Source organism: Lissotriton helveticus, chromosome 10, assembly GCF_964261635.1.
Source record: "Lissotriton helveticus chromosome 10, aLisHel1.1, whole genome shotgun sequence".
Classification (NCBI taxonomy): domain Eukaryota; kingdom Metazoa; phylum Chordata; class Amphibia; order Caudata; family Salamandridae; genus Lissotriton; species Lissotriton helveticus.
This window is the reverse complement of record NC_136071.1, coordinates 40048923-40074764: the sequence shown is the minus strand read 5'-3', so window position 1 is coordinate 40074764 and position 25842 is coordinate 40048923. Positions and strand designations below refer to the sequence as shown.

The 25842-nt window shown below is 45.6% G+C and overlaps 1 protein-coding gene across 1 annotated transcript in view; it reads left to right on the top strand.

Moving 5' to 3' along the window:
• Positions 1–25842, top strand: part of LOC144785334 (uncharacterized) — a 148558-nt gene that overhangs the window by 30282 nt on the left and 92434 nt on the right. The window contains exons 12-37 of the mRNA XM_078664298.1: positions 12431–12580; positions 12678–12848; positions 12934–13240; positions 13351–13427; positions 13589–13676; positions 13782–13899; positions 14212–14335; positions 14423–14559; positions 14651–14906; positions 14998–15240; positions 15326–15502; positions 15713–15858; positions 17730–17820; positions 17928–18317; positions 18398–18524; positions 18864–18982; positions 21137–21333; positions 21424–21607; positions 21692–21857; positions 22834–22958; positions 23065–23373; positions 23464–23667; positions 23896–24021; positions 24268–24438; positions 24526–24630; positions 25171–25266. Coding sequence (XP_078520424.1) covers positions 12431–12580; positions 12678–12848; positions 12934–13240; positions 13351–13427; positions 13589–13676; positions 13782–13899; positions 14212–14335; positions 14423–14559; positions 14651–14906; positions 14998–15240; positions 15326–15502; positions 15713–15858; positions 17730–17820; positions 17928–18317; positions 18398–18524; positions 18864–18982; positions 21137–21333; positions 21424–21607; positions 21692–21857; positions 22834–22958; positions 23065–23373; positions 23464–23667; positions 23896–24021; positions 24268–24438; positions 24526–24630; positions 25171–25266 — 4404 coding nt within the window. The remainder of the gene's footprint in view (positions 1–12430; positions 12581–12677; positions 12849–12933; positions 13241–13350; positions 13428–13588; positions 13677–13781; positions 13900–14211; positions 14336–14422; positions 14560–14650; positions 14907–14997; positions 15241–15325; positions 15503–15712; positions 15859–17729; positions 17821–17927; positions 18318–18397; positions 18525–18863; positions 18983–21136; positions 21334–21423; positions 21608–21691; positions 21858–22833; positions 22959–23064; positions 23374–23463; positions 23668–23895; positions 24022–24267; positions 24439–24525; positions 24631–25170; positions 25267–25842) is intronic.

Here is a 25842-nt window from a genome sequence, read left to right as displayed (position 1 = left end):
ATCCATCTAGTCCATGCCGATCAATGAATCAAAAAGTCAATAACGCTTGACTGTGCTGTCTGTCATGCCGTGGAGAAGAGGGATTCAGCCTGTCTCGAAAGGCCTTGGACTTTCCAGCGTTCCCTATATTCTTCCATGCCATAAGAGACAGAGACCGCTCCAGCACCAGAGAATGGGCATTCTTCTCTCAGTGGAGATCCGGAAACAGGGTAGAGAAGTTGAGGAATCCCAAGGAAGTTCCAGAAGAAGTGGATGCCAAGCTTGTGATCTCCATGTGGGGATGACTAGGACAATGTCCGCCATTTGACGCCTGACCTGGGCTGAGAGGCGCATGATCATCACGAATGGAGGGAAGGCATAGCCCTGTTTCAATTTTGGAGAAAAGGTGTCCGTGGCTGCCGCCTCCGGATCTGGGTGCCAGCTGAAGTATCTTGAGAGCTGGCGGTCCAGACAGGATGCAAAGAGATCCACCAAGAACCGGCCCCACCATTGACATAGGGTTTGGAAAACTGGCAGATGTAGACTTGAGGCTCGGAGGTGATGTGAGTGCCAATTGGCTACTTGGTTGGATGCCCCCAGGAGATGTTCTGCTATTACGGATACCTGATTCTGCAGGAAGTAATCCCAAAAGTTGAGGGCCAGATCTGCCAGGTTCTTGGAGTGAGTCCCTCCAAGGTCATTTATTTATCGGACTGCCGCCATGTTGTTCATCTTGAGGAGGACACAGCACTGTGCTCGAATCTTGGTCCAGCAGAAGACCACAAAAGAACCTGCTAGGAGGTTGAGGCAATTAATGTGTATGGATTTTTCTTGTGCAGACCATCTTTTGCCGGTGGAGAAATCCTCACACCTCGCTCCCCATCCCGAGTCACTGGTGTCGGTCCAGGAGGGAGCCGAAGGTCGCACGGCCATTTCAGGTCTCCGTGTGAGCCAGCCACCATTGGATCTCCTCCTGGGCATCCTCTGGTAATGGGACCACTTGAGAGTATGTTAGTCCCTTCCTGAGATGAGAGGCCTTTAATCTTTGTAGGGCCCTATAATGAAGGGGACACATGAAGATGGCCTCGATCGAGGATGACAGGAGTCCCACTACTCTTGCTATCTTGTGTAGGGAGGTGGAGGGCCGGGTTGCCAGGCGACGCAGTTCGTGTCTGATCTTGTTTGTCCTCCCTGAAGGAAGGCTGAGGGTGGCTCGAACCGAGTCCACAATGAAACCCAAGAACACCAGCAACTGCGAGGGGGTAAGAGCTGACTTTTACTGGTTTATTATGAATCCTAGGGACTGCAAAAGCGAAACCGCCATTTGCAGCTGTGACAAGAGACTTCGAGGGCACTGGTCTATTAAGAGAATGCTGTCCATGTAGATAATGGGGCAGATGCCCCGAGCCCTGTGGAACTCCACTACCTGATGCATCACCTTGGTGAAGAACCAAGGAGCGGGGGACAGACTGAAAGGGAGGGTGGTGATTTTTTTTTTTTTAAAGACCTTTATTATACATTTCTGTAAAACACAGCTTCATGCCTACAACCCAGGGGCCGGCAGCAACGTTCAGATCTGTTTCCACACAACACAGCCCATTAGCCGACAACCCTGGGGTTCAGCGGCGCAACAGAATAAGATATGCTCAGAACACCCAATTTCTATAAGGATATCATAGCGGCCTATTTTCATTTTTGTTTGAACGGAAACATTGAATGAAACAAAGAAAGCAGAGTCAGAAATCAGTCACAAGCACTGCATAGTCTATAAAGTCATACACAAATCACTCATATCCGAATCACCGTACATGTCTACCCACCGGCCTGTCACGGGACATGGCCAGTTCCGTTGTTGAAGAGTCACATATTTCCCCCCGATAAGCATTCCAATGTCCCCATTTCTTGTCCCACGTCTTTGGGCATCCTCGAACCTTGTAAACTGTCTTTTCAGCAATCATACATCTATCCATTTCAGCCACCCATCCCACCACCAATAGCCTGTCCGGCGATCCCCACTTCATCGCTATTGCGCGTTTAGCCAGAAGAAAAAGTAACGCTGATAAATGTAGCTCCTGATCATTCAAGTCATTTGCACCCCAGATGTTAAGGACACATTCCCTGGGCTCCAGCAAGAGTGGCTTACCCAGGGAGTTACTCATTTTCTGAAGTATTCTGCTCCAAAACTGTTGCACCACTGGGCATTCCCACAAGATGTGGTAGAAGGTACCAGGAAGACCACAACCTCGCAGACACTGCGCATCAGGGCGCCTACCAATTTTGGCCAGGGTGGGGGCAGACATATATGCTCTATGTAGCACTTTCAATTGGATCAATCGAAACCTGTGGCAAATGGCTGATTCCCTCGGGGACATTAAGGCCGAACGCTAGTCTTCCTCAGCTAAGGAACCCCAGGTCAGCCTCCCACTTGGATCTCAACGACTGGAAGGGATTGGGGAGGTTATTACAGAGCTTGCGATACGTAAGGGAAATGGCTTTCTCGGGGAAGGGTTCTGATAGGAGGCTGTCCTTTAAAGGAGAGGACACAGGTATGGCAGCAAGATCTGGGATAGCCGCAAGAATAGCGGGTGTAATTTGCAAATAGCGGAAGAATTCAGTGGGCGCTAAAGCATATTTAGCCTGAAGATCACTAAAGGTCAGCAATTTACCCTTATGAACAAGGTCCCCAATCTCAGAGATCCCAATTGTGTCCCACTTATCAAAGCCCTGCATGAAGCAGAAGGAACCCAGGCTTTGCGCCGACCACAAAGGAGTTGCCCTAGTGAGTCTGTTCAACCACCCCAAACATCTATTAGCCCTGTGCCAAATAGCTACTGTGTGTGCCATTGGCCCCACATATCTAGCTTTAGCAGGTTTACTGTAAAGAGCTCCCAGGTAACCCTCACGGCCAGTCTGACACCTGTCCAAGAGGAAGGCCGGATTCAGGGGCGAACCGTGTAGCCAATGGTTTATAGCCACCAGCTGTGAAGCCCAATAATAGAGGTGGAGGTTGGGCAGGGCAATGCCTCCGTCATACCAACCCTGGAAAAGTTTACAGAGGGCAATCCGAGCGGCACCCCCGTTCCACAACAAAAGTCGGAGCTCGCTCTCTACAGACCGGAAATATGAATCTGGAATCAAGAACGGGCAATTCTGCAGGACATATAAGAAGTGCGGGAGCGCCAGCATCTTAAACAACGCCGCCCTCCCCGGGAGCGACAGGGGGAGTGAGCACCAGTGGGCAACGTCACTGCGGAGTCTACGCAGGGGGCCTAACAAGTTGCGATCATAAAATATTTTGGGATCCGGAGTAACGAAAATACCCAGATACTGAAAACCCTCCGCGGCCATCGCGATGGAAAACCCCTTGGGCAATCAGGGTGGGGGGCCATGTAACATATACAGCACCAATTTAGTCCAATTTATAGAGTATCCTGAGTATTTCCCAAAATTAGAAAGAACGTGAAATAGGCTGTTAATAGAGGATCGGGGGGATGATATGTATATTAGGATGTCATCCGCATAGAGGGAGATTTTGTCTGTAACGTCCTCGTTCCAGTGCAGTCCTCTAATAGAGACGTCCGTGCGGATCCAATGAGACAGGGGTTCCAGGGTGAGAGCAAACAATAGTGGGGACAGGGGGCAGCCTTGCCTGGTACCCCAATGAAGTTGAAACCTCCTAGATGTGTGATTGTTGACTCGAACTTGACCCCAAAGGTTTGTATAAAGGAGCCGCACCCAGCTAATGAATTGAGGCCCAAAGCCGAATCGATGGAGAACCTCAAACATATAGGGCCATTCAATCGCGTCGAACGCCATCATTGCATCGAGGGACAAAATGGCCGCGTCTTGTTGCAGAATGGAGCGGCGGCTCATTACATTATGTACCCTCCGAAGATTCAATGCAGTGTTTCGACCTGGTAGAAAACCGGACTGGTCATCATGTATCAGGGAGGGGAGCACTGAGAGAAGGCGCGTTGCCAGAAGCTTGGCCAGGACCTTAGCCTCTGCACTTATTAAAGAAATAGGTCGGTAAGAGCTGCAGTCAGAAGGTGGTTTAGTGGGCTTAAGTAGGACCACTATGGAGGCAAGCCTCTGGGCAAGCGGAAGGATCCTCATCTCTCGACTCTTTGTGAACATATTCTGAAGATGAGGGATAACATCGGGGACCATGCCCTTCAAAAATTCAACAGGGACTCCGTCGGGGCCCATAGCTTTGCCGGAATTAACGGCAAACAGTGCCGCAGTCAGCTCCTCCGCTGTGATGTCGGCATCCAGGGCCACTCTATACGCATCCAACACAGCTGGGAGGCGCATCTCCTCCAGAAGTTGTTTGGATTCATCAGATGTGTAGCCATCGCCAGCCGTATAGACACGTTCCAAGTGGTCTGCGAAGGCCTTCGCGATGTCTTGTGGATCTACAATTATGGAGCCGTCCTGCTTGGCTATGGATGACACCCACCTGGACCCTTGGTCACGAAGCTCCAGCCAGGCAAGCATCCTACCCGCGGCATCCCCGAACTCGTAGACCCGATGGCACGTGTGAAGCAGCTGCGCTTGCGCCTTCTCCTGCGACAAGGCCTTATAGACCAGTTGCTGGGCACGAAGCCCAGCAGCACTAGTCTCTGACGGAGACGCGTTATGGGATGTTTCGAGGAGGATGAGGTCAGATTCAGCCCAAAGGATCGTTGTGTTTCCGCAGATAGCCCATCTTAAGGGCCAGCGCTTGGCCTTTTATCACCGCCAAGTAGGCCTCCCAGAGTGTGACCGTCGAATCCATAGACCCAACATTTTCAGCGAAATATTGTTCAGTGCGTTCTTGTAATGCTTCCCTGATATCTGGGATCTGCATCAACCAGGGACTGATGACAAGCGGGCCCCTTGCGAGTTGACGATGATAGGTGAGGTCCACACTAAGGGGTGAATGATCGGAGATGCCACGAAATTACCTATGTCCGCAGTATGGCAAAATAAATAATCAATTCGAGACATACTGTTGTGTGCATTTGAATAGTGTGTAAAGTACGGTGTGTCTGGATAGTGACGGCGCCAAATGTCCTCCAGCCCCATGGCGTGCGCAAAGTCTGCCAGGTCCGAACTACGACGGTGGGAACTACGCTGGGGTCTGCGGTCAATGTCATCACACATCGTTACATTAAAATCACCGCCAAGCAGGAGTGTACCCGGGGTATGACTTAGTAATTGAGCACCCAGCTCCTTAAGGGAGTCTCAGACCAAGGTCGGTGGGAAATAAGCTGAGATAATGTTCAGTGGGCGCCTTCCCACGCTGCCTCAGCCAATGCAAAACGGCCCAGGGGGTCTGCCCAAGTCCTAGTGTGAGTGAGAGCAAGAGTCTTTTTGACCAGGATCCCGGTGCCACGGGAGCCAGAGGAGAACCCCGCGTGGACAAGTAATTTGTACCCTCCCCTTTGGAGAACCTGACATGTGTTACCCACCAGGTGAGTTTCTTGTAGCAGGACTATGTCGGGGGAGTGGCGGCGGAGAAATTGGAGGACCACGCTCCTCTTTATCTTGTGGCCCAGACCATTCACATTCCAGGATAGGATAGTATGGTTTCTAGAGAAAAGCTGCGTCATGTTGGTGGAAGTGGTGGAACTGAGAGGAAGAATGACCGGAAGGGGATCGCCCGGGATGGCGAGACATTAGGATACATCGTGATGCATGATTAATAGGATCAGGAGGTTTGTGGACCTTTCGGGGACCAGATAATATCCAAGGTGGCCAACCCACCCTCAATGGACCCTGAATGAGCAGGAAAATGCGACAAGAAAGGACTCCGCTGCAGATACAAAGAGACATAAAAACATCAACACAACAAACCCACACCAAACAATACTGACCCCACACCCCTCCCAACGTCCCTCCCCGCGGCCCTACCCGCGGATTCAAAACTATCCACTCCCCAACTAGGCAGAGTGCCTGTCGCCCTCCCAACCATAGCAGGGGTACCTGGTAAGCCGTTGAGGCCTCTCGTCTGAGACCTACATTGTCGTATTTGACAGGTATTATGCATAACAAAACAATACGTAGTGCACCTCCACAATTAACGCAAAACACTGTTAGGACAGTCACCGAACCTGGACCAGGCCGGGTGAAGAACTCGCCGAAATAAGAGGTGGGTGCTGAGTGGTAATCATCTGCTCCCAAGCGACGTCGCACGTTGACTCCAGTACTTTAACTAGGACTCAATTTTCAGCTTTGTTGATGCCGGTGAAAAATTCCTGGCTGCCTGGCGGTGGATCGCGGCCCGTGCGACTGTCTGGCTTACCACGGGGTTTCGGAGATCGTCCCACTTGTCGCCAGCCCTCTAGCCTGTCCCATGCCTCGTCTGGAGACAGGAAGAACCAAGCTTTACCATCCGATTCCACCCGCAACTTCGCCGGAAAGAGCATGGAATATTTCAGGTCCTTGTCTCGCAAGGCTTTTTTAACTTCCAGAATGCTGCGCCGCAACCCTCATTGTGAAGTCTGGGAACATAGTGATACGAGTATTTTCCAGGAGTAGAGGAGGCCCAGACCGGGCCGTCTGGAGGATGGTATCACGATCACAAAAGTTGAAGACCCTTGCGATGATGGGACGGGGAGGAGCTGGCTTCGGTTTACCCCCTGGGACTCGATGGAAAAGTAGGTGGAGAGGTTCTTCGGCTGTAGGTGTTTTGAAATTAATTCCTCGACAAAGAGGTCCGCCGCCGGCCCCTCCAGCCGTTCAGGAACACCCAGGATGCGTATGTTATTACGTCTCGCCCGCCCTTCGTAGTCGTCCAGGAGGTCACCCATCTGTTTCTGTTGTTGCTGGAATTGGGCCACCTGTTGCTGGAGAGTGGAAGTGTCGTCTATAAGAGCAGCAGTTTTGACCTCAACAACCTTGACTTTCGAGTCCATTTTTCGTAGGTCCGCCCTTAATAGAGTGACCTCTATATTCACTGAGTCAATACGGGTTTCGAGGGAGGACCGGACTCCAGCAATCGCCTCGATTACATCTTCTAGGGTGAGAGTCTTCGCTCCTGAAGAGGGGGACGCAGTCTTTGGATCAGCGGACGCGGCAGTTTCTTTTGTCTCTCCCTTGGAGCCCCATGAGAGCTTGTTAAGCTGCCGTTGGGTAGACGTCTTGGTCCCTTTAGTGGATGCCATCAGGCACGAACACACCTGTATTTAGGAGCAGCAGGCGTGAACCGGAGCGAGCAACAATACGGAGAGCTCCCCTTAGGACCAGCCGGAATCGCCGCTCTCCCAACCCAGGATCTGGACCGCAGGGAGGAGGCCCCGATAAGGAGGTGTCGAAACCCTAAGTTCCCTGCCTGGTTTCATCACGGGGCAGACTTCCTCTCCACCAGCCAAGGCGACCCCCACCACACAGGCGGCAACCAAGTTCGTAAAGGTTGTTCAGAATGGGCCCCAGCCCATGTGTATGTAGCCACTCACCAATCCGAGGAGCACGAGGATACAGAGATCTTCTCGGACCCGGGGTCCCAAAGTGCAGTCCCCGTCCCACGTGGAGAAATGGAGGGGGGGATCACACACAGACCGGGCCCCCGGGGTACCAAGTATGCCGTCCGATGAGAGCCCACAGGGCCGGGCCGCAGCTGCCGTAGTTAGGGGGGGGTCCGGTATCAGCAGCGCCGCCCCAAGCGTCGCTCCGCGCGGAAGCCCAGGAGTCCCGCGTATGCAATGTCCGATCGTCCGAGGGCGGTGTTCCGCCGAATCAACCCCCAAATCCCGGGGTATAGGGGAGGAGATGTAGGGCCCACTGTCCGCCGTTCCCTTCCCCCGCGACAAAGCAGGAAGTACCTTGATTCCGGGAAGACAGGGGGAGGAGGGGGTAGCGGTCTCCCTTCAGGGCCAGTGGTTGTGCCAGGGAGGCCTTCGGAGCAGGTAGGCCCCAAAGCCGGGGAGTCCGTGAATGTAGCTCCGGGCGTGGGGGCGCCTGGATAGAACGGAGGCAGGATCCGGCTCGCGGAGGGCATCCGTTCAGCTCCGGTAGACTCCGGACGGGCAGCAGTCGCTCCAGCGGGTCGGTACACAGCTCAGACTCCGAGGGTCCACCAGCAGTCAAGCCGGAGCTCCATAGCAGGCGCCATTTTGATGGTGCAGGGGGGCGCACTTCGTTGGGCTCGTTCTCCCCCACAGCGGCTCTCACCACCTCGGTGTTCGGTAGCGGAGATGCACAACAGGTATGACGGTGGGGACACCCGGAATTCAGAGGGGTCCCCCAGCAACCACGGATATTAGGGACGGATGTTCAGGCGAGGGCTGGGAGACGCTCTAACTGGTGACCATTCCCTCAGGCTGCTAGCCACGCCCCCGGAGGGTGGTGAATTTAAAGGTCTCCCCCCCACCACTGAAACTGGAGGAAGCGAGGGTGAGGAGGCAAACCCAGGACTGTGAGATAGGCATCCTTGAGCTCTAGGCGTGCCATCCAATTGCTGGAAAGGAAGAGATCCCAGAGCAGATGACTGCCCTCCTTCTTGAAATGTCAGTAAACCAACCATTTGATGAATTCCTTAAAGTTGATTACCGGCCTCTGTCCACCATCCCTCTTGTCTATGATGTAGAGATTGCTTGAAAACCCCCAGAGGTGAGGGGACGTCCTCACGATTGCCCCTTTGTGTAGCAAATCTGATACCTTGGAGCGGCGTAAGTGAGTAAGAAGACCAGGGGGATCGGGGCTCTTTTTTGGTAAGGGGAGCCATAAAACTCTATTTGGAATCCTTGCACACTTTGAAGGACACAGGAATTGGAAGTGAGGGCCTGCCATCTGTGGAAGAAATTCCCAAGTCTGTCCCCCAGGCACTCCTGAGAGAAGGACTGAATGCTCACCTGAATTGGTTCCTTTGGTTTTGCCGCCATGTCGCCCTACTTTGGCACCGCAATGGTGAGGGTACCCCTGTGTGGGGTAAAAGTTTCCAAAATTGGAGGCATGCTGGTACCACCCACTCCTGTTGTCTTGTCCTCTGGTGGAGGCTGGGTAATGAGTGCGGCAGGCTGATCATTCCCTACCTCTGCCTGCCCCGGTGAAAAGCTGAGGCATAAAGATACCCGCACCTTAACCAGGGATTTAAGGGTCTGCCCAAATGTACCCATTTCCTGTATGAATGGGTCCCTGAACAACCCCCCTTGGCAATGGGACCTGCCTCAGAGGGGACTCAGTCCACCAATTTAGGGTCGATTTTGATGAGGAGCGAACAACGCCGTGGAGATGGTGCAATTCGCGCTCCCCAGGAGGATGATGGACCATTGGACCAAACCTGATAGGACCTCAGGAGAGATAAGGCTCCCTTATGCTTTGGCATTCTCTGCCATATCCAAGATATGGGTTAGGGGGCCCGCTAGGTCTAAGAGCTTGCCCTGGTAAGCCCACCAGAACCGGTCTATCCCCTTTTGGGGCTTGCATGTATTTTCTCAGGAAGGTGGCCATGCGTTCATATATGTCTGTATGAGTGCCACTTAGTCTCCCAGAGTTGGATATGGGCACCCCATCCTTAGGCGATTACGAATCTCCTTGTCTAGCAGCTTATGAAGCAGCCTGCAACATAGGTCTCAACCTTGTCCGCAGGTACCTATTCCGAGAAACAGGGATGCAGGAGGCTTTCCGGATCTAGCATATCCAATGGGTCCTGGGTGGCATTTCCCGCTGACCCTCTTCCTGCGTGTGGTGGGTTGAGGGGTGCAAAGGGCAGGAGTCTGACTCCTGCTCACCCTCTGAGTCTAAGGGTGAATATGAGGCATGAGGAGGCAAGGGTGGGCAGCGGAGGCTCTAGGGAATCCATGGGCAAAGGCTGTTTGCGGGTCATAAAGGCCCACTTCAGCTTGTCAAATGCGTTCAAATCGATGCCAGATAAGGATTCCCTTTTGCGTTTATAGAGTGGTGGGTCCTGGACAGGGCACCTTGGCGGTAAAGGGCATAAGCCCTAGATTGACTTCCCCTTCCCAGGGAGGGGTTTGAAACAGTGCTCTGTGTACTGCAAGAGTGTCTCCTCCAGAGTGTCTACCGCCAGTGCCACAGCTTCCATGAGGGAAGCGTCTATAACCTCACATATGTGGTCGTTATGGGGAGATAGGTAGTGGTATACTCCTCCAGGTAAGTCTCCTCTATGTCACTCATATTAGCTAGAGTAATGCAAGGTGTCAAATGGGGAATTCCTAATCGGGTTGGTTCCCAGGGAGCACAGGGCTAATGGTAGGAGCAAGTACGCTGGGGACCCAGCTGATTCAATGGAGTTATAGAGTGGGGTCTTCCCCAACCAGTTACTGCAGCCTAGAGGGCCAATAACAGGGCCAGGCCCTGCAGGACCCCACTCGCCCACTTACACTACTTTGGACAGAAGCACTCGACTGGACAGGTGTCTGTGTTTGTTAGAGGTAAAACGTGTTAAGCAGTGAAATATACAGACCCCCTGAGGTATAGAGGCTCCATGCGTGAGGGGCACAAGCTGATATCAGCACCTGACTGGCCATGCTGTCAGATTACAGGCACTTGAATGAGTGCGCCAGCTCGGGCCAGCGAGACGCACAGAGCACATTTGGAATGCTGCTCCCAGTGGTGGCTGAAGACCAACTCCGCAATGATCCCAGGTGGCGCAGTGTGTGAAGAGAAACTGACAGCAGCCGCGGAGGAGCGACAAGTGTTCCTGTGGCCGCGTACTGCAGGGGCGGTCTTAGGCATGTGCAAGCTGTGCACCTGCACAGGGCCGCCAAACCCCAGGGGCAGCCACGCCAATATATATCCTTAATGTAATAATCCTCTGAGGATGGATACATATTTGTGTGGCGGCCCCTGGCAGGGATTTGGTGGCCTCCGGCTCTGTTCCACTTCCAAACACCCTGACCACCCCCTCTTCACTGGCCTCCGTGCCTGCGTTCCTCCTGGTTCCTGATTGGCTTCTTTTTTTCCCTACCCACTGCTGGCCCGCTGGTACATGCATACATAAGCCACGGCCACCGCCATCCTTTCATTCCCTGTTACTATTGCGCGAAAGCAACTATAACCTTTTCCTCTCCCGGTGGGCGAGTCGTCTTACAAGTTTCTGTATAGTTTTTATAAAGTACTGGTGTTAGCGCAATAGTCATAGTTAATATCTGGTGGGATAGGGGGCACATGACATTCGCGTACCCATTGCAAGCAAAATGAAGAGAATTCGAGTACACAAATCTGGTTATTCGAAATGAAAGAGAAAGGCGGCTCAGCAGGCATTCGTAGCATCACAGGAAGGAGCAATCCTGAACTTTATCACCCAAGGGAAACCTAAAGATGGAGAATCCTCCGGCTAGAGTACTGCTGATACACTAGGTAAAACAGGCGCTGACGACCATAAACAAGAACAAAGAAATTTTGATATCCATTTAAAACACCTTCCTGAGCTCCAGGGGGCTCCATCTGGACCCCCTCTTCTGGGGCCCCCTACCTACGCTCCCTGCCCAGGGCCGCCATGAGCCTATAGCCGCCCCTGCGTACTGTATCCAAATGACACACAGTGTCTGTAAACTGCTAGGAACATTTAACATACAAACAAATCTTCAAAAATTACAGAAATTAAGAGGTCAAGCGGCTGAAGGCACTTAACTCGGCTGCTGAGCAGCGCAGAAAGAGGAGGCAGCAACAACATTGCGGGACTATGGAAGGGTCTTGGCCTCTCTGATTGGATGTTTACATTTGTTGAACTGTGACCTTTTCCCTAGGGTTTAAGGGAAATGAAGTCTGATAAGGCTTTAAGTAATGACTGCAGTTAATAAAAACAAAGAAAGATAAAGATAAAGAGTAATCCTCGTCTCCGGTCATGCAATAGAATTACTTCCCTGCGATTTTTTATCTACGCACTGGAGACAGGAATAAAGCCCAATACAAATCACCTCCAAATCTGAATAAACAGGCTATTTCATCTATTTACTTCACATTAAGAGCAATTGTGATTTAGCTATAGTCTAGGGAAGGGGTATAGTGACTTGGTTTTTGGAAGAGACCTTCTCTGTTTTCTTGCCTCACTGATCTTGACACTTGAATTAGGACCATACAATGTATGATGTTTAGATACGTCAGCCTGAGAACGATGAAGAAAATAATTCATCCCTATAGCCACTCTTTACATGCAGATCTCCCTGCATAGCTTGCAGCCGAACTCCCACAGTGAAATGTATAAACATGACAGATGTTATCTGACTATGTGGAATATAATAAATCAAAATGTTAAAACTGAAACTACTTTAGCTCATTCTGCACCTGGTAATTTCTAGCAATAGGTTCAGAATACTTTCTCGACAAATCAGCGGTATTGTCTCCGGAGTTCACATTATAGGCTCTCTGCAAGAAATCTTCTTAACTTTCACTTCTTTGTACATGACTAGAAAAAATATTTTGGTCTTTTAAACATGCAGAAGTTGAGCAAAGTACTGCTCACTACACTGCTTGAAGCTGACCAATGTAATCTTTTCCTCAAAAGGTCTATAATTCCATTGGTGCGCTCTCCAAGTCTGTTTATGAGAAGCTCTTCTTATGGATGGTGATCCGCATCAACCAACAGCTGGACACAAAGCAAGCCAGGCAATACTACATCGGTGTCTTGGATATTGCAGGCTTTGAGATTTTTGATGTAAGTTTGAGATTTTTTGGTGGGTGATGTTTTAAACCATGCTGACACTCTGATCACAATATATATCTAATCACAGAACAACCGTGTTATATTTTAGTTCAACACCTTAGAACAGCTGTGTATCAACTTCACCAATGAAAAACTGCAACAGTTCTTCAACCACCACATGTTCGTCTTGGAACAAGAGGAATACAAGAAGGAAGGCATTGACTGGGAATTCATTGACTTTGGCATGGATCTGGCTGCCTGCATTGAGCTTATTGAAAAGGTGGGTGACTATGTAAACATCTTTTGGTTTTCTATATATATTTAACAATATACAGAGGACTCATGGAAATATTTATTCTTCTCAGCCCATGGGAATTTTCTCCATTCTTGAAGAGGAGTGCATGTTTCCCAAGTCTACAGACACGTCCTTCAAGAACAAGCTCTATGACCAGCATATGGGCAAGTGCAAGAACTTTGAGAAACCGAAGCCAGGAAAAGGAAAGGCTGAAGCTCACTTCTCCCTGGTGCATTATGCTGGTACTGTGGATTACAACATCACTGGCTGGCTGGAGAAGAACAAGGATCCACTGAATGAATCGGTCATTCAACTGTATCAGAAGTCCTCCCTTAAAGTACTGGCCATGCTCTACACAGCAACTGCTGCAGAGGCTGGTAAATATTTTGTAGTAACACATGTAAAAAGACATGAAGAAAAATATGCAAAGTGCGCACTCTTGAGCAAGTGCCTTGTGAATGGATGTTTTGCTACTTTAAAATTGTAGAAGCTGCTGCTGCAGGTGGAAAGAGTGGAAAGAAGAAAAAGGGTGGGTCTTTCCAGACGGTGTCCGCTTTGTTCAGAGTGAGTAGTATTCATAAATTTATATTTCTGCTGTACAAATAGCATTCTGGTACAATATATGGGACAATAAGTCTACGGAGTTGATTAGTGCATCAAATTCGTGAGGCATTGACTAAAACATTTGTAATATTTTAAATTTCCTTATATCACTACTACTACAGGAAAATCTGGGCAAGCTGATGACTAACCTAAGAAGCACTCATCCCCACTTTGTACGTTGCCTGATTCCTAATGAGACAAAGACTCCAGGTAGAGTGTCTCTTTAATGACTACCCAGTTATACAGTATTTGAGTATCACTGTGTTGCTTGTGGGTATTAAGTGAACTAATACGAGCTCTATTCTCGGCCTTTAGGTGTAATGGACAATCATCTGCTGATCCATCAGTTGAGATGTAATGGTGTCTTAGAAGGCATCAGAATTTGCAGAAAGGGATTCCCAAGCAGGGTCCTCTATGGTGATTTTAAGCAAAGGTAAAAAGACTGCACCAAACAGTTAAAACTATAACTAAGCAATTGCACAGTGCATAGTTACATTACAAGAATAGAAATGTATATAATACCTCTTTAGTTAACAGTTAGCATCATTGTTTTTATGAATCATGGGAAAACTAGCATATGTATTACCGAAGAGAGAGAAACAAGCTTATACACGGGATATCTTTTTCGCAAATATGTAAGACAATATTTGTATGAGGTTTCCATTTAATGAAGGCATATTATAAAGAGTTTAAATAATCCTAGTGTTATCATCCCAAAGCTAAGTTTGAACACCATTTATTTAAGGTACAAAGTGCTCAATGCAAGTGCAATTCCAGAGGGCGCATTTATTGACAGCAAGAAGGCAAGTGAGAAACTGTTGGGTTCCATAGACGTTGACCACACTCAGTACAAATTGGGACACACAAAGGTATGGAATTGTGTAATCCCTTTATAAAATGGCAACTGCTCATATTGCAAGGAGGACTGTCTCTCATTTGCTTTATTTACATTAAAGGTGTTCTTCAAGGCTGGCCTCCTGGGTGTTCTAGAAGAAATGCGAGATGAAAAGCTGGCAGAGCTCATCACACGCACACAGGCGATTTGCAGAGGGTTCCTCATGAGAGTAGAATTCAAGAAGATGATGGAAAGAAGGTTTTTACTAGAACTGATTCATCAGTAAAACTTTTATTAATAATCTATATGGGGCCTTTTTTAACTTCTTCTTTATTTCAACCCTGAACAGAGAATCCATAATGACCATCCAGTATAACATCAGGTCATTCATGAATGTCAAAACCTGGTCATGGATGAAACTTTACTTTAAGATTAAGCCTCTTCTGCAGAGTGCGGAAACAGAAAAGGAAATGGCAAACATGAAAGAAGAGTTTGAAAAGACAAAAGAAGCTCTGGTAAAATCTGAAGCAAGGAAGAAAGAACTGGAGGAGAAAATGGTTTCCCTTCTGCAGGAGAAAAATGATCTTGCATTACAGGTTCAGTCGGTAAGTGAAATTTCATAAATTTCAAGGATGACTAAGTAAGTTTTTATAAACAAATATAAATAAAACATACTTGATTGTAATATTCAATTAGGAAAATGAAAACATGGCAGATGCAGAGGAAAGATGTGAAGGTCTCATTAAAAGTAAAATTCAACTGGAAGCTAAAGTGAAAGAGCTGACAGAAAGACTTGAAGACGAAGAGGAAAGTAATGCTGAGCTGACAGCCAAGAAGAGGAAACTGGAGGACGAATGCTCTGAGTTGAAGAAAGACATTGATAACCTTGAGCTCACCCTTGCCAAAGTAGAGAAGGAAAAGCATGCCACGGAGAATAAGGTAATGTGATAATGTTTGATCTCAATCTAAACATCAACATAGTAAATTTAAGATTGATTTAAATGACTGCTACTGTGTGATTTAGGTGAAAAACCTCACTGAGGAAATGGCAGTACTTGATGAAAACATTGCAAAGGTTTCAAAGGAGAAGAAAGCTCTCCAGGAGGCCCATCAGCAGACCCTGGATGACCTACAGGCAGAGGAAGACAAAGTCAGCACTCTGACCAAAGCCAAAACCAAGCTGGAACAGCAAGTAGATGATGTAAGCATCCTTGAAAAGAGAAAACACTGAGAAAACCTCAACACATTTCTTGTTATTATACTGAGCCAGTACATGGAATTAACCAATGATAGGTTTAACACTTTGAAAAAAATCTCCATTTAATTGGTCATTTTCATCAGTAATTATTATTGAAGAAAAGCTAATATTTTTGAATAGCATCAATTAAGCGATATGTTTAACAATACACAGCTTGAAGGCTCCTTGGAACAAGAGAAGAAACTTCGAATGGACCTAGAGCGGGCCAAGAGAAAGCTTGAAGGTGACCTGAAGCTGTCCCAAGACACGGTGATGGATCTTGAGAATGATAAGCAGCAAAGCGATGAAAAACTGAAGAAGTTAGTATCAAATTGAGAAAAACTGATTCCTAAAAACATATTTTTGTTTCAGTTTCAATGATGAATATTTGAAATGTATTGTTGTTATAGTTATATCAAAATCTATTTGTTTCTACATGCAATTTTCAAAACAAATGCATACATCTAGAAGACATTAATTTGGAGAGTACCTCATTAACGAAAAGTATACATATTTATTACATTAACTTTCTTGTGGGACTTTGAATGTCTCTATTTCCAGCACAACAAAGTCCTGTCTCTAAAGGCAGAAGTCTACCACAGGCAGAACGAAAGAAATGGAGATGGATGGCAGGCAGTTTATATAGGGCACATAACTCAGGGCAAAACAACAAACACCAGAAGGGAAAGCACACTCCAGGGAAGAGAGAGGATAGTACAAGAGAAAGAAAGACACCAGAAGAGAAGTCCATGGAGCACAGCTGGATGATAAACAATCATAGTCAAAATCATCATGCTCCATGCATAAAGAAGGGTAGCACCAAGGACAGTAGAGACGCGACAGAGTCTCGTTAATCTTGTGTATCTCACACCTTGAAGAACAATCTGACTCGATGGGTGTGAATATCACATCTTAAAGTGGAAGACAATTTCATTTGTTGGGGTGTGAGTCCCACTCCTTTGAGAATAGTCTCAACTAATTGAATAATCCTCTTGTGATAAGAATGTGGTTTAATGTTTTGTAGATCTATATATATTTGTTTTGCAAATAAGATGTCAGCAGAACAAAAAGTGACTGTTGGAAATTTACAAAGGTTTATACTCCAAGAAATGAGTTTCACAAGGGTGAGTTAGATTGCAATCCAACATATTTACCTTGGAACATAACCTAATTCATTGGGTCTGACTCTCATTTCTTCAAAACATGATGGCTAGGGATAGAATATAAAACGAAAAAGCAAAGGACAACCTATGTGGTGGCGGCTGCAGAAATAAAAAAAGACGACAGAAGGCGAGGGGTAAGGGGAACACAATAAAATCAATATGTGGCCACGGAAACATCCTGCTGGCCATAGTGAGCAGAAACGTTCAGGGATAGTTTAAGAATAGGATTTTGAAGTGGGGAAGAGCGATGAGGACAGGCAGATAAGCAGAGGTGCTGGGAAAAATAAAACATGCCACAATGGCCCTCATTCCTATTGTTCGTAACCTCTGATGGGCCAATAACATGAGTTAAAGAACCCATTGGGAATATGATTAACATGGTAATCCCAAGGGCACTGACATATCCCCCTGAGGACTTCAGCTGGTCGAAGCAGCTGGAATTCCTAGGCAAAAATACGGTAAGGAGTGGAGAATTAGCAGGGGAATAGGGTGTGTTGAATCAAATTCACCTGGTTTTCCCCATTCCTACATGGATCATCAGGGTCCAGCCTGTAATGGGGTACTATTAAGGTTTATAACTGTATCTACTGAGGTTAAATTTCCAGCTTAATTACCAGTCTGTATGTAATGAGGGCTAACCTGGCACACATAGCACCAAGAAAGAAAAGGGAGTAGCAGATCAGAGAGAGCTATTGACTACAGCGGGGTGAAAGGATGGGGCCCAAACACTGCAATGTGGGAAATAATTCAGTGGAGGCACAGAAGTAGTAAAGGAGGCAAGACACTAGCTGCCAGGCTGTCATAGACCACAGGAAATGGGGGCGAAGCGGAAGCAGGGTTAGTGGATGATTGTCGAAGCAAGCATAAATTCGATTTATATGCACTGAAGTTACGTAATTGTTTAGTGTGTGAACCTTTGTTTCCTAATTTTGTGTTACCAAAGTAAATATTTTGTTCCCAGAGCCCTACTGTCAAAATCCTACAGTTATATTTCTTCAAAGTGACACCATATTTTTCTACAAACATAGGAAAGACTTTGAAATAAGTCAATTTCAGAGCAACATGGAAGATGAGCAATCTCTTGGAGCCCAGCTGCAGAAAAAAATCAAAGAGCTTCAGGTACTTGTAGTTAATAGATGTACTTCATTAAGTGAACTAGCATGGCATAAATGTATATTGTTATCATTAGAATGCCATTTATAGGATTTCATATTTTAATATTTGAGGCTCGCATTGAAGAACTGGAGGAGGAAATTGAAGCTGAGCGTGCAGCTCGGGCAAAGGTTGAGAAACAGAGGTCTGAGCTCTCCAGGGAACTTGAAGAAATCAGTGAAAGACTGGAAGAAGCTGGTGGAGCCACTTCAGCCCAGATTGAAATGAACAAGAAACGTGAAGCAGAGTTCCAGAAAATGAGGCGAGATCTGGAAGAGTCAACTCTTCAGCATGAAGCTACTGCTGCTGCCCTTCGCAAGAAGCATGCTGACAGTGTTGCAGAACTTGGGGAACAGATCGACAATCTGCAGCGGATTAAACAAAAGCTAGAGAAAGAAAAGAGTGAATACAAGATGGAAATCGATGACCTTGCAAGCAACATGGAGAATGTTTCCAAGTCTAAGGTGAGACATTAGATTGCAATCTTCTGATAATGAAGGTTCACTCAGTTATGGATTATAATGCCAATGCAATTTTTTTAAAGGCCAACCTTGAGAAGGTGAGTCGTCTATTAGAAGACCAACTCAGTGAGGTTAAAGCCAAAGATGATGAGCATCAGCGTCTTATTAATGACCTCACCACCCAGAAGGCACGCTTTCAAATGGAAAATGGTACGAATTTTAGAACAACATGTTTTTGATTTTTAGCACAGACTTTTAAAGTAGTAGAGTAATACATACAAGAATCATACAGGAGTATTTAGCAATATGGATCCCCCATTTCACTATGCATGACTGATTGGATTCTTCTCAAAGCACCTCACAATTATCTTTAATGTAATGCATTCCTTATGACAGTGGATTCTACAACGTTTCACATTCTTGGTGTTTGGTGATAATCACTGCACATGCACAACCTCAGGGAAGGAACCCCAAGAAGAAACAAAAATGTCAGGAAAGCATTCAGAATTCACATGAAAGGTACTTACATGACTTGCTTGTTCGTTAAAGGTGAACTCTCTCGCCAGCTGGAAGAAAAGGAATCGTTGATCTCCCAACTCTCTAGAGGCAAACAAGCCTTCACTCAGCAGACAGAAGAGCTGAAGAGACAGCTGGAAGAGGAAACAAAGGTACATTATTTTCGACTTTTAAAACTCTGCCCCAAACAAATGTCTTCACAGAATATTGAAGGCCACATTTTGCTGACAGAAACAGCATTTGAAATGACTGAGATGCATTTTATAGGGATAGTAGCATAAGGGGAACTTAGACATGGAGCTCCAGAACATGCATACTAACCTTTCAAAGAACCACCGCCTTTTCACCGTGTCAATTCTGGTAATGGAATGACGGAAGTCAACCCAAATAGAGTGGATGAGTTTGTGAGATTCTTGAATGACAGTGAAGTGAAGTGGCTTCACAGGGCTCTCAGTTCAGATAGAAAAGATGCAAAATTAGTCAATAACTGAGATAACCTAAGAGAAAGGTCTCAGACACCACTAGCCATAGTCTTTCAAACTTTCTACTCTGGCAACACAAGTCAGCTTGTGCTTGATGACAGATCAGGACCAGGGAGGTGGTGACAGGAGAACCTGTTAGGGATACAAACTGGTGCCAGGGCAAGAAGCCATAGGGTATTGACATTGTTAGGAAATGATACTGTTCTGTAACAGGGTATACTGAAACACATTAAGGTAGAAGCAGAGGGGCCGCATACCTTAGGTCTCTGAAACTAAAAACAGCTGAGGAAAATCGAGCAGTATGATCTGAAGCTAAAGGAGCATGATAGTGATCTGTACAGCCAGGATAAGCAAAGGCTTCTGAGCAGCTACAGCCCGTGCAGGTAAGAGCGGTGGGGCTGGGCGAGGGGAAAGGGATTTAGATGGATGATGACGAGGAACATTTAAATAAATAATTAATTTTCCCTTATCATCTGTCGAAATCCCCCCTCCCGGCCCCACCACTCTTACCAGTACGTGCCGCAGATGCTTATGAGTACAGGTAGAGGCACATTAGCAAATCAATATAGGCATAGTCACTGCTGTCTGAGTCATATTTTGTTAAAATTTCTCTTAAACATGAGCCTAACATAAAGACTCTTTTTGCAAACAGATAGTGGCCCATGAAAAACATCATAGCAAGTTATTGAAAGTTGAGAAACATTTTAGCTTATTTGCATGTGCTTCTGTCACACCAGCTCATCATATACAGAAATACAATACATGATCCACATGACTCTGGAAAGAGAAAACACAGCAGACCTCATCCTCCTGAATCTGTATGTAGCATTTGAACCGGTCTCCCTCCCCATACTCATCCAATGGCGCACAACATCAGGACCCAAGGGCACACACCACGTTGGATCAGCACTTTCCTCACTAGAAGGACCCATTCAGTCAGCCTGGCATCATACACCTCGAATGCCTGAGATCTCATCTGCGGTGTTCTGCAAGGATCCTCCCTGAGCCCGACCCTCATCAGCGGGTACATAATCTCTCTAGCCAGTGTCACCTGCTCTCACGACACCAATGTCCTCTCATCTGTCACCAACAGACAACTCATTCTCTCTCTCACAGAGGATATGCCAGTATCCTGATCAAATTCAATGCCTGCATGACTGAAATCACCCACTGGATGAAGGCCAACTATCTAAAGCTAAACTCACCAGAAGACTGCAGACTAATCAGAACTCCGAGGCCAGAATCACTCTAAACCTTCCACACCATATTCACATCACTCCACACCCGAAGGGACTCCACTGGCTTCCCATAAACAAACAAGCACAATTTAAACTCCTCACTCACGCTTCCAAGGCCTTACATAACACTGGCCTAGCATACCTCAAGAATCGCATTTGTTTTCACAAACCTTCCAGATACCTCCGCTCGTCTGGTCCCATACCTGCACACATCCCACACATAGTGAAGCCAGATCCAATAGTCAGGCCTTCTCTTACATTGACCCTAAAGTGTGGGACAACACTCCACTACACATAAGAGCCTTCTTCGCACTTTTTTATTTCTACAGGATGCTGAAGGCCTGGCTTTTTTAATAGTCCCCTCTAGGCATTAGGTTTGGTTAGGCTCACGCCTGCTCAGCACCAGCATACGGTTCGGGGTGATAGTGCGCTCTACAATTCTACATAACATAACAACATAATACACACTTATTGTTGAAGCAATGTCATTAAAAAAAAACCAGCACTTCTACTCTTTCATACTGAAATGCTGTGTCATACCATATTAATACTGTTATGGTGTATTTACATTTTGATCTACTTACAGGCAAAGAATGCCTTGGCACACGCTTTGCAATCTGCTCGGCATGATTGTGATTTGCTCCGTGAGCAATATGAAGAAGAACAAGAAGCCAAGGCAGAGCTCCAGCGTGCTCTCTCCAAAGCCAATGGGGAAGTTGCCCAGTGGAGGACCAAGTATGAAACTGATGCCATTCAGCGGACAGAGGAACTGGAAGAGGCCAAGTATGCGGAGTTCAATAAGCCAATATATGTTGATATGAAATAGCTGAGCTATTTTCACTGTATAATAATCTGGTTCTTGCAAATATCTAGGAAAAAGCTGGCTCAGAGACTTCAGGAAGCTGAGGAACAGGTTGAAGCTGTGAACTCCAAGTGTGCATCTCTGGAAAAGACCAAGCAGAGACTACAGTCTGAAGTAGAGGACTTCATGGTCGAAGTTGAGAGAGCTAACAGTGCTGCCGCAGCTCTTGACAAGAAACAGAGGAACTTTGATAAGGTAACACCTGACACAAAGATTCATAGAAAGCATTTCATATATTTTGTGTAGGTTTACTAAGTATACTGCATAATTTCTTAACAGGTCCTTGCAGACTGGAAACAAAAGTATGAGGAAGGCCAAGCTGAATTAGAAGCTGCTCTGAAGGATACCCGCTCCTTCAGTACTGAACTGTTCAAAATGAAGAATGCTTATGAGGAGTCTCTGGATCATCTTGAAACCTTAAAACGTGAAAACAAGAACCTGCAACGTAAGCTTCACAGTAATTGCTAATGAAGATCAGGTTACTCAAGATACAAAGATATGATAGCTGTTAACAATTTAGCAAATGTTAATTCTCACTAAAATGTAGTTAACATAATGGCCAATAATATTTGTGATTTAGAAGTTATTAAGATGTCTGCTTCAAAATAGGAAGTCTTTTTGAGATTTTAACATTATTGTTCATTTGTGTAATACCAACACCTGAACTATAGATGTATCACACTTAAGTTTCTTTTAATCTTCAATGATGCTATCTTTAGATTGACTCTGTTCTAGAATTGGGCTAGAAAACTGCCCAACATTTTTATTCATCTAAGTCAGCAATGAAAGATGCTTCTAAGTCAGACAAGCTGCCATTGTAACAAACTCTCTCTATCAAATCGTGCCATTTAAATGATGGCTTAATGGTGCCATTTAAATGATGGCTTAATGGTTGAATGAAGTAAAGAACAAAGTGAAGTGATTTGAACAAAGAGTTAACATCTCAGACAGGATAAGAGGCTATTGACTCTGAGGCTTTATCATAGCTTTACAGTATTTTGTGAAGCGGATATGAATCAAAAGAATTTGTTTGTGATCAGCTAAATAGTGGAAAGTTAACTAGGGACAGTGTCAAATAAGTCTGGACAAAGGCCTCTGGGTTGCTGGAGCCCACTGTATAAGACTTAGAGGCCAAACCCAAAATACTTAGATAAGGCTACCTATGAAAACTACAGATGAGAAATGTTATACTATTTATAATGGTCTAGAAATCAGTTGAATGCCTCAAAGCACACACAATTTCATTTCGGGTATACAAAGAAAAACTATTAATTAACAAATGGTTTGCAAGGGAAAGTCAGTATAGCAATCTCTTATACAAATTCATCTAATTAAGGACCTCTTTTATATTGATTATTCAAAGATAAATAACTATTTTTTAGAAATATACTACCTTCATTGTATACCTATATCCTTTCCAGAGGAGATCTCAGATCTTACTGAACAGGTTGCAGAAACTGGAAAGTCTATTCATGAACTGGAAAAAGCCAAAAAGCAGGTCGAGCAAGAAAAGAGTGACTTCCAAACAGCCCTGGAAGAAGCAGAAGTATGTAAAAGAGGCGTGTTGATAACAATAAAACAATTCAGTTGAATTGGTGATTCTAAGCAGTAATTAAATGGTCTTCAAACTGTACATTTTTACATTGTAAAAGGGGTCATTAGAACATGAAGAAGCTAAGATCCTGCGAATCCAACTTGAGCTGAACCAGGTGAAATCCGAGGTTGACAGGAAGATTGCAGAAAAAGATGAGGAGATTGAACAGTTGAAGAGGAACAACCAGAGAGCTGTAGATTCTCTGCAGACCACACTGGATTCCGAGATCAGAAGCAGGAATGATGCCCTGAGGGTGAAGAAGAAAATGGAAGGAGATCTTAATGAAATAGAGATTCAGCTCAGCCATGCCAATCGCCAGGCTGCAGAAGCACAGAAGCAGCTCAGAAACATACAAGGTCAACTCAAGGTACTTTGATAATAACAGGAGACAAGTGGTGTTCTAACTTTCCTTTTGGGTAAAGATAGCTAAGTCATAACATGGTTATTTTTTTTCTAGGATGCTCAATTACATCTTGATGATGCTACTAGGGGACAAGAAGACCTGAAAGAACAGGTGGCTGTCATTGAACGTAGAAACAATCTGCAGCAGGCAGAAATTGAAGAGCTAAGAGCTGCTCTTGAACAGACAGAAAGATCTCGTAAATCTGCTGAACAAGAACTTCTTGATGCCAGTGAACGTTTGCAGCTCCTCCATTCTCAGGTAGAACCTTTTTTTCTGACATACATTTCATGATGTATGTATATAAACACGGTTTTACAAACAACAGCATCTTTAAGAAAAATTAGTGTAAAAAGGATGCAAAGAGCACATATCGCATGACATTTCTGTCAGGTATAGTGTGGTTTGCAACTAATTACTATAATATAACTTGGTGGTTTTCCACTTACTCACAGGTTATTGGTGAATGCATTTTCCTTTCCTTTTAAGAATACAAGTTTGATCAACACCAAAAAGAAGCTTGAGAGTGACAGCAGCCAGCTCCAGAGCGAAGTAGAGGAAGCCACCCAGGAAGCCAGGAATGCTGAAGAAAAAGCCAAGAAGGCCATTACCGATGTAGGTTCCTTATTGAAACTAAGGAATTAAGTAAATATTTATTTGGAATACTCACAAAACAATATACAGATACACTTGGGACTGGTTATTGCACAAATATAAAACTTTAATTGTAAAAGCTCATTCAAGTAAAACAGCCACTTACTGACAGTACTTGTATGGTATTTTATGACTATTTTTAGTTAATGTGATTCATTAGAATCTGTTTTGTTCAATAGTAAGTCACATTTCTATGCTTTCATGAAGGCTGCTTTGATGGCTGAAGAGCTAAAGAAGGAACAAGACACAAGCGCCCATCTTGAGAGAATGAAGAAGAACCTGGAGCAGACCGTGAAGGACCTGCAGCATCGCCTGGATGAGGCCGAGCAGCTCGCGTTGAAAGGAGGGAAGAAGCAGCTCCAGAAACTGGAGAGCAGAGTGAGTTATAAACTGAAACTTGACATCAAATTGGTTAGATAGAGGGGTGCTAATGACATAATATTATCTTATTTACACTATTCTCAGGTCCATGAACTCGAGAACGAGCTGGAAGCTGAACAGAAACGTGGAGTAGAAGCCATTAAGGGTGTTCGCAAGTATGAGAGAAGAGTTAAGGAACTGACATATCAGGTATTTGTATATTTACTTCTTGTATTATGTTCTATTCATAAGTAATTAGCTATTTTCCATGAAGCTTAACTTGTCTGTACCTTGCGTTCCCTACGTTTACATATTAGCTTTTCTTTTAAATCCTCTGAGGGTAATGCTTTTGGAATGTAAGAAGTACTACCTTCCAATCTAAGTACTCCCTCTCTAAGTCCACGATTTGCTTACGGTGCCTTGGACAACTACATCTGCCAAAAGACGTATCCGGTGAGGATCAAAAGCTATTATAGTCTACCATCTTTATTTGTCTTTGCAAACGTCATTAAAAGTTTTGCAACATCCAAGAACATGCATATCAGCACAATACCATCCGAAATCTAAACTCTACATTTTATCTAGATTTCTTTGTACCTATTTACTGTACATCCTCACCCATACTGATGTTCTCATCAGAGTAAACATCCTCTAGATGTAGTCTACATTGGTTTCTAAGCTACCAGACTGTGGTATTTGAAAGTACGACCAAAGCTGCACTGATGATGTGTGTTTTTCTTTTTCTTAAAGTCTGAAGAAGATAAGAAAAATGTCCTAAGACTTCAGGACCTAGCAGACAAATTGCAATTAAAAGTCAAAGCCTACAAGAGACAAGTTGAGGAATCAGTAAGTTAACACATATTTTTAAGCATACTTTTTATGAGATACAGGCACCTTTGCATACATCAGAATAGAGCTCCTGGTTCACAAACCAAGACTACTTCTGGCTGTAGAATGACTTTCTTTACATAGCACTGTGATTCTACAAACAATGTTTTATATGAGTCTAACCACCACACTATGCAATAGCAATTTTAAATTATTTTAAAAAGAAAGTCTCATCTAGGAGAACATACTACCATAACAGTCCATGATTAAAGCAATAGAGACTTCCGTGCTGTCCCTTACTTACATACATTTCCAAACAGATTCTGGTAATAGGAAGGCTTCTGCTCCAGGAATTTTTGCAAACCTATTAATTGGATTGTGAAATTCAAGGACACTCTAGTGTGTACCTTTACCCAGACAGCTGGGCATGCAGAAACGTCTGTCAATAAGAGCCTCCGGGGGTGGGGGGCAAGGAGGCATTTGAGTGAGATGCATAGCCCAGAGTTCAGACGCCTCTGGCCTGCCGGCATGAGTATCCTGAGCCATCTGCCCCAGCCCCATGCCCCAGCCAGCTAATTGGAGAACCACTCCTGT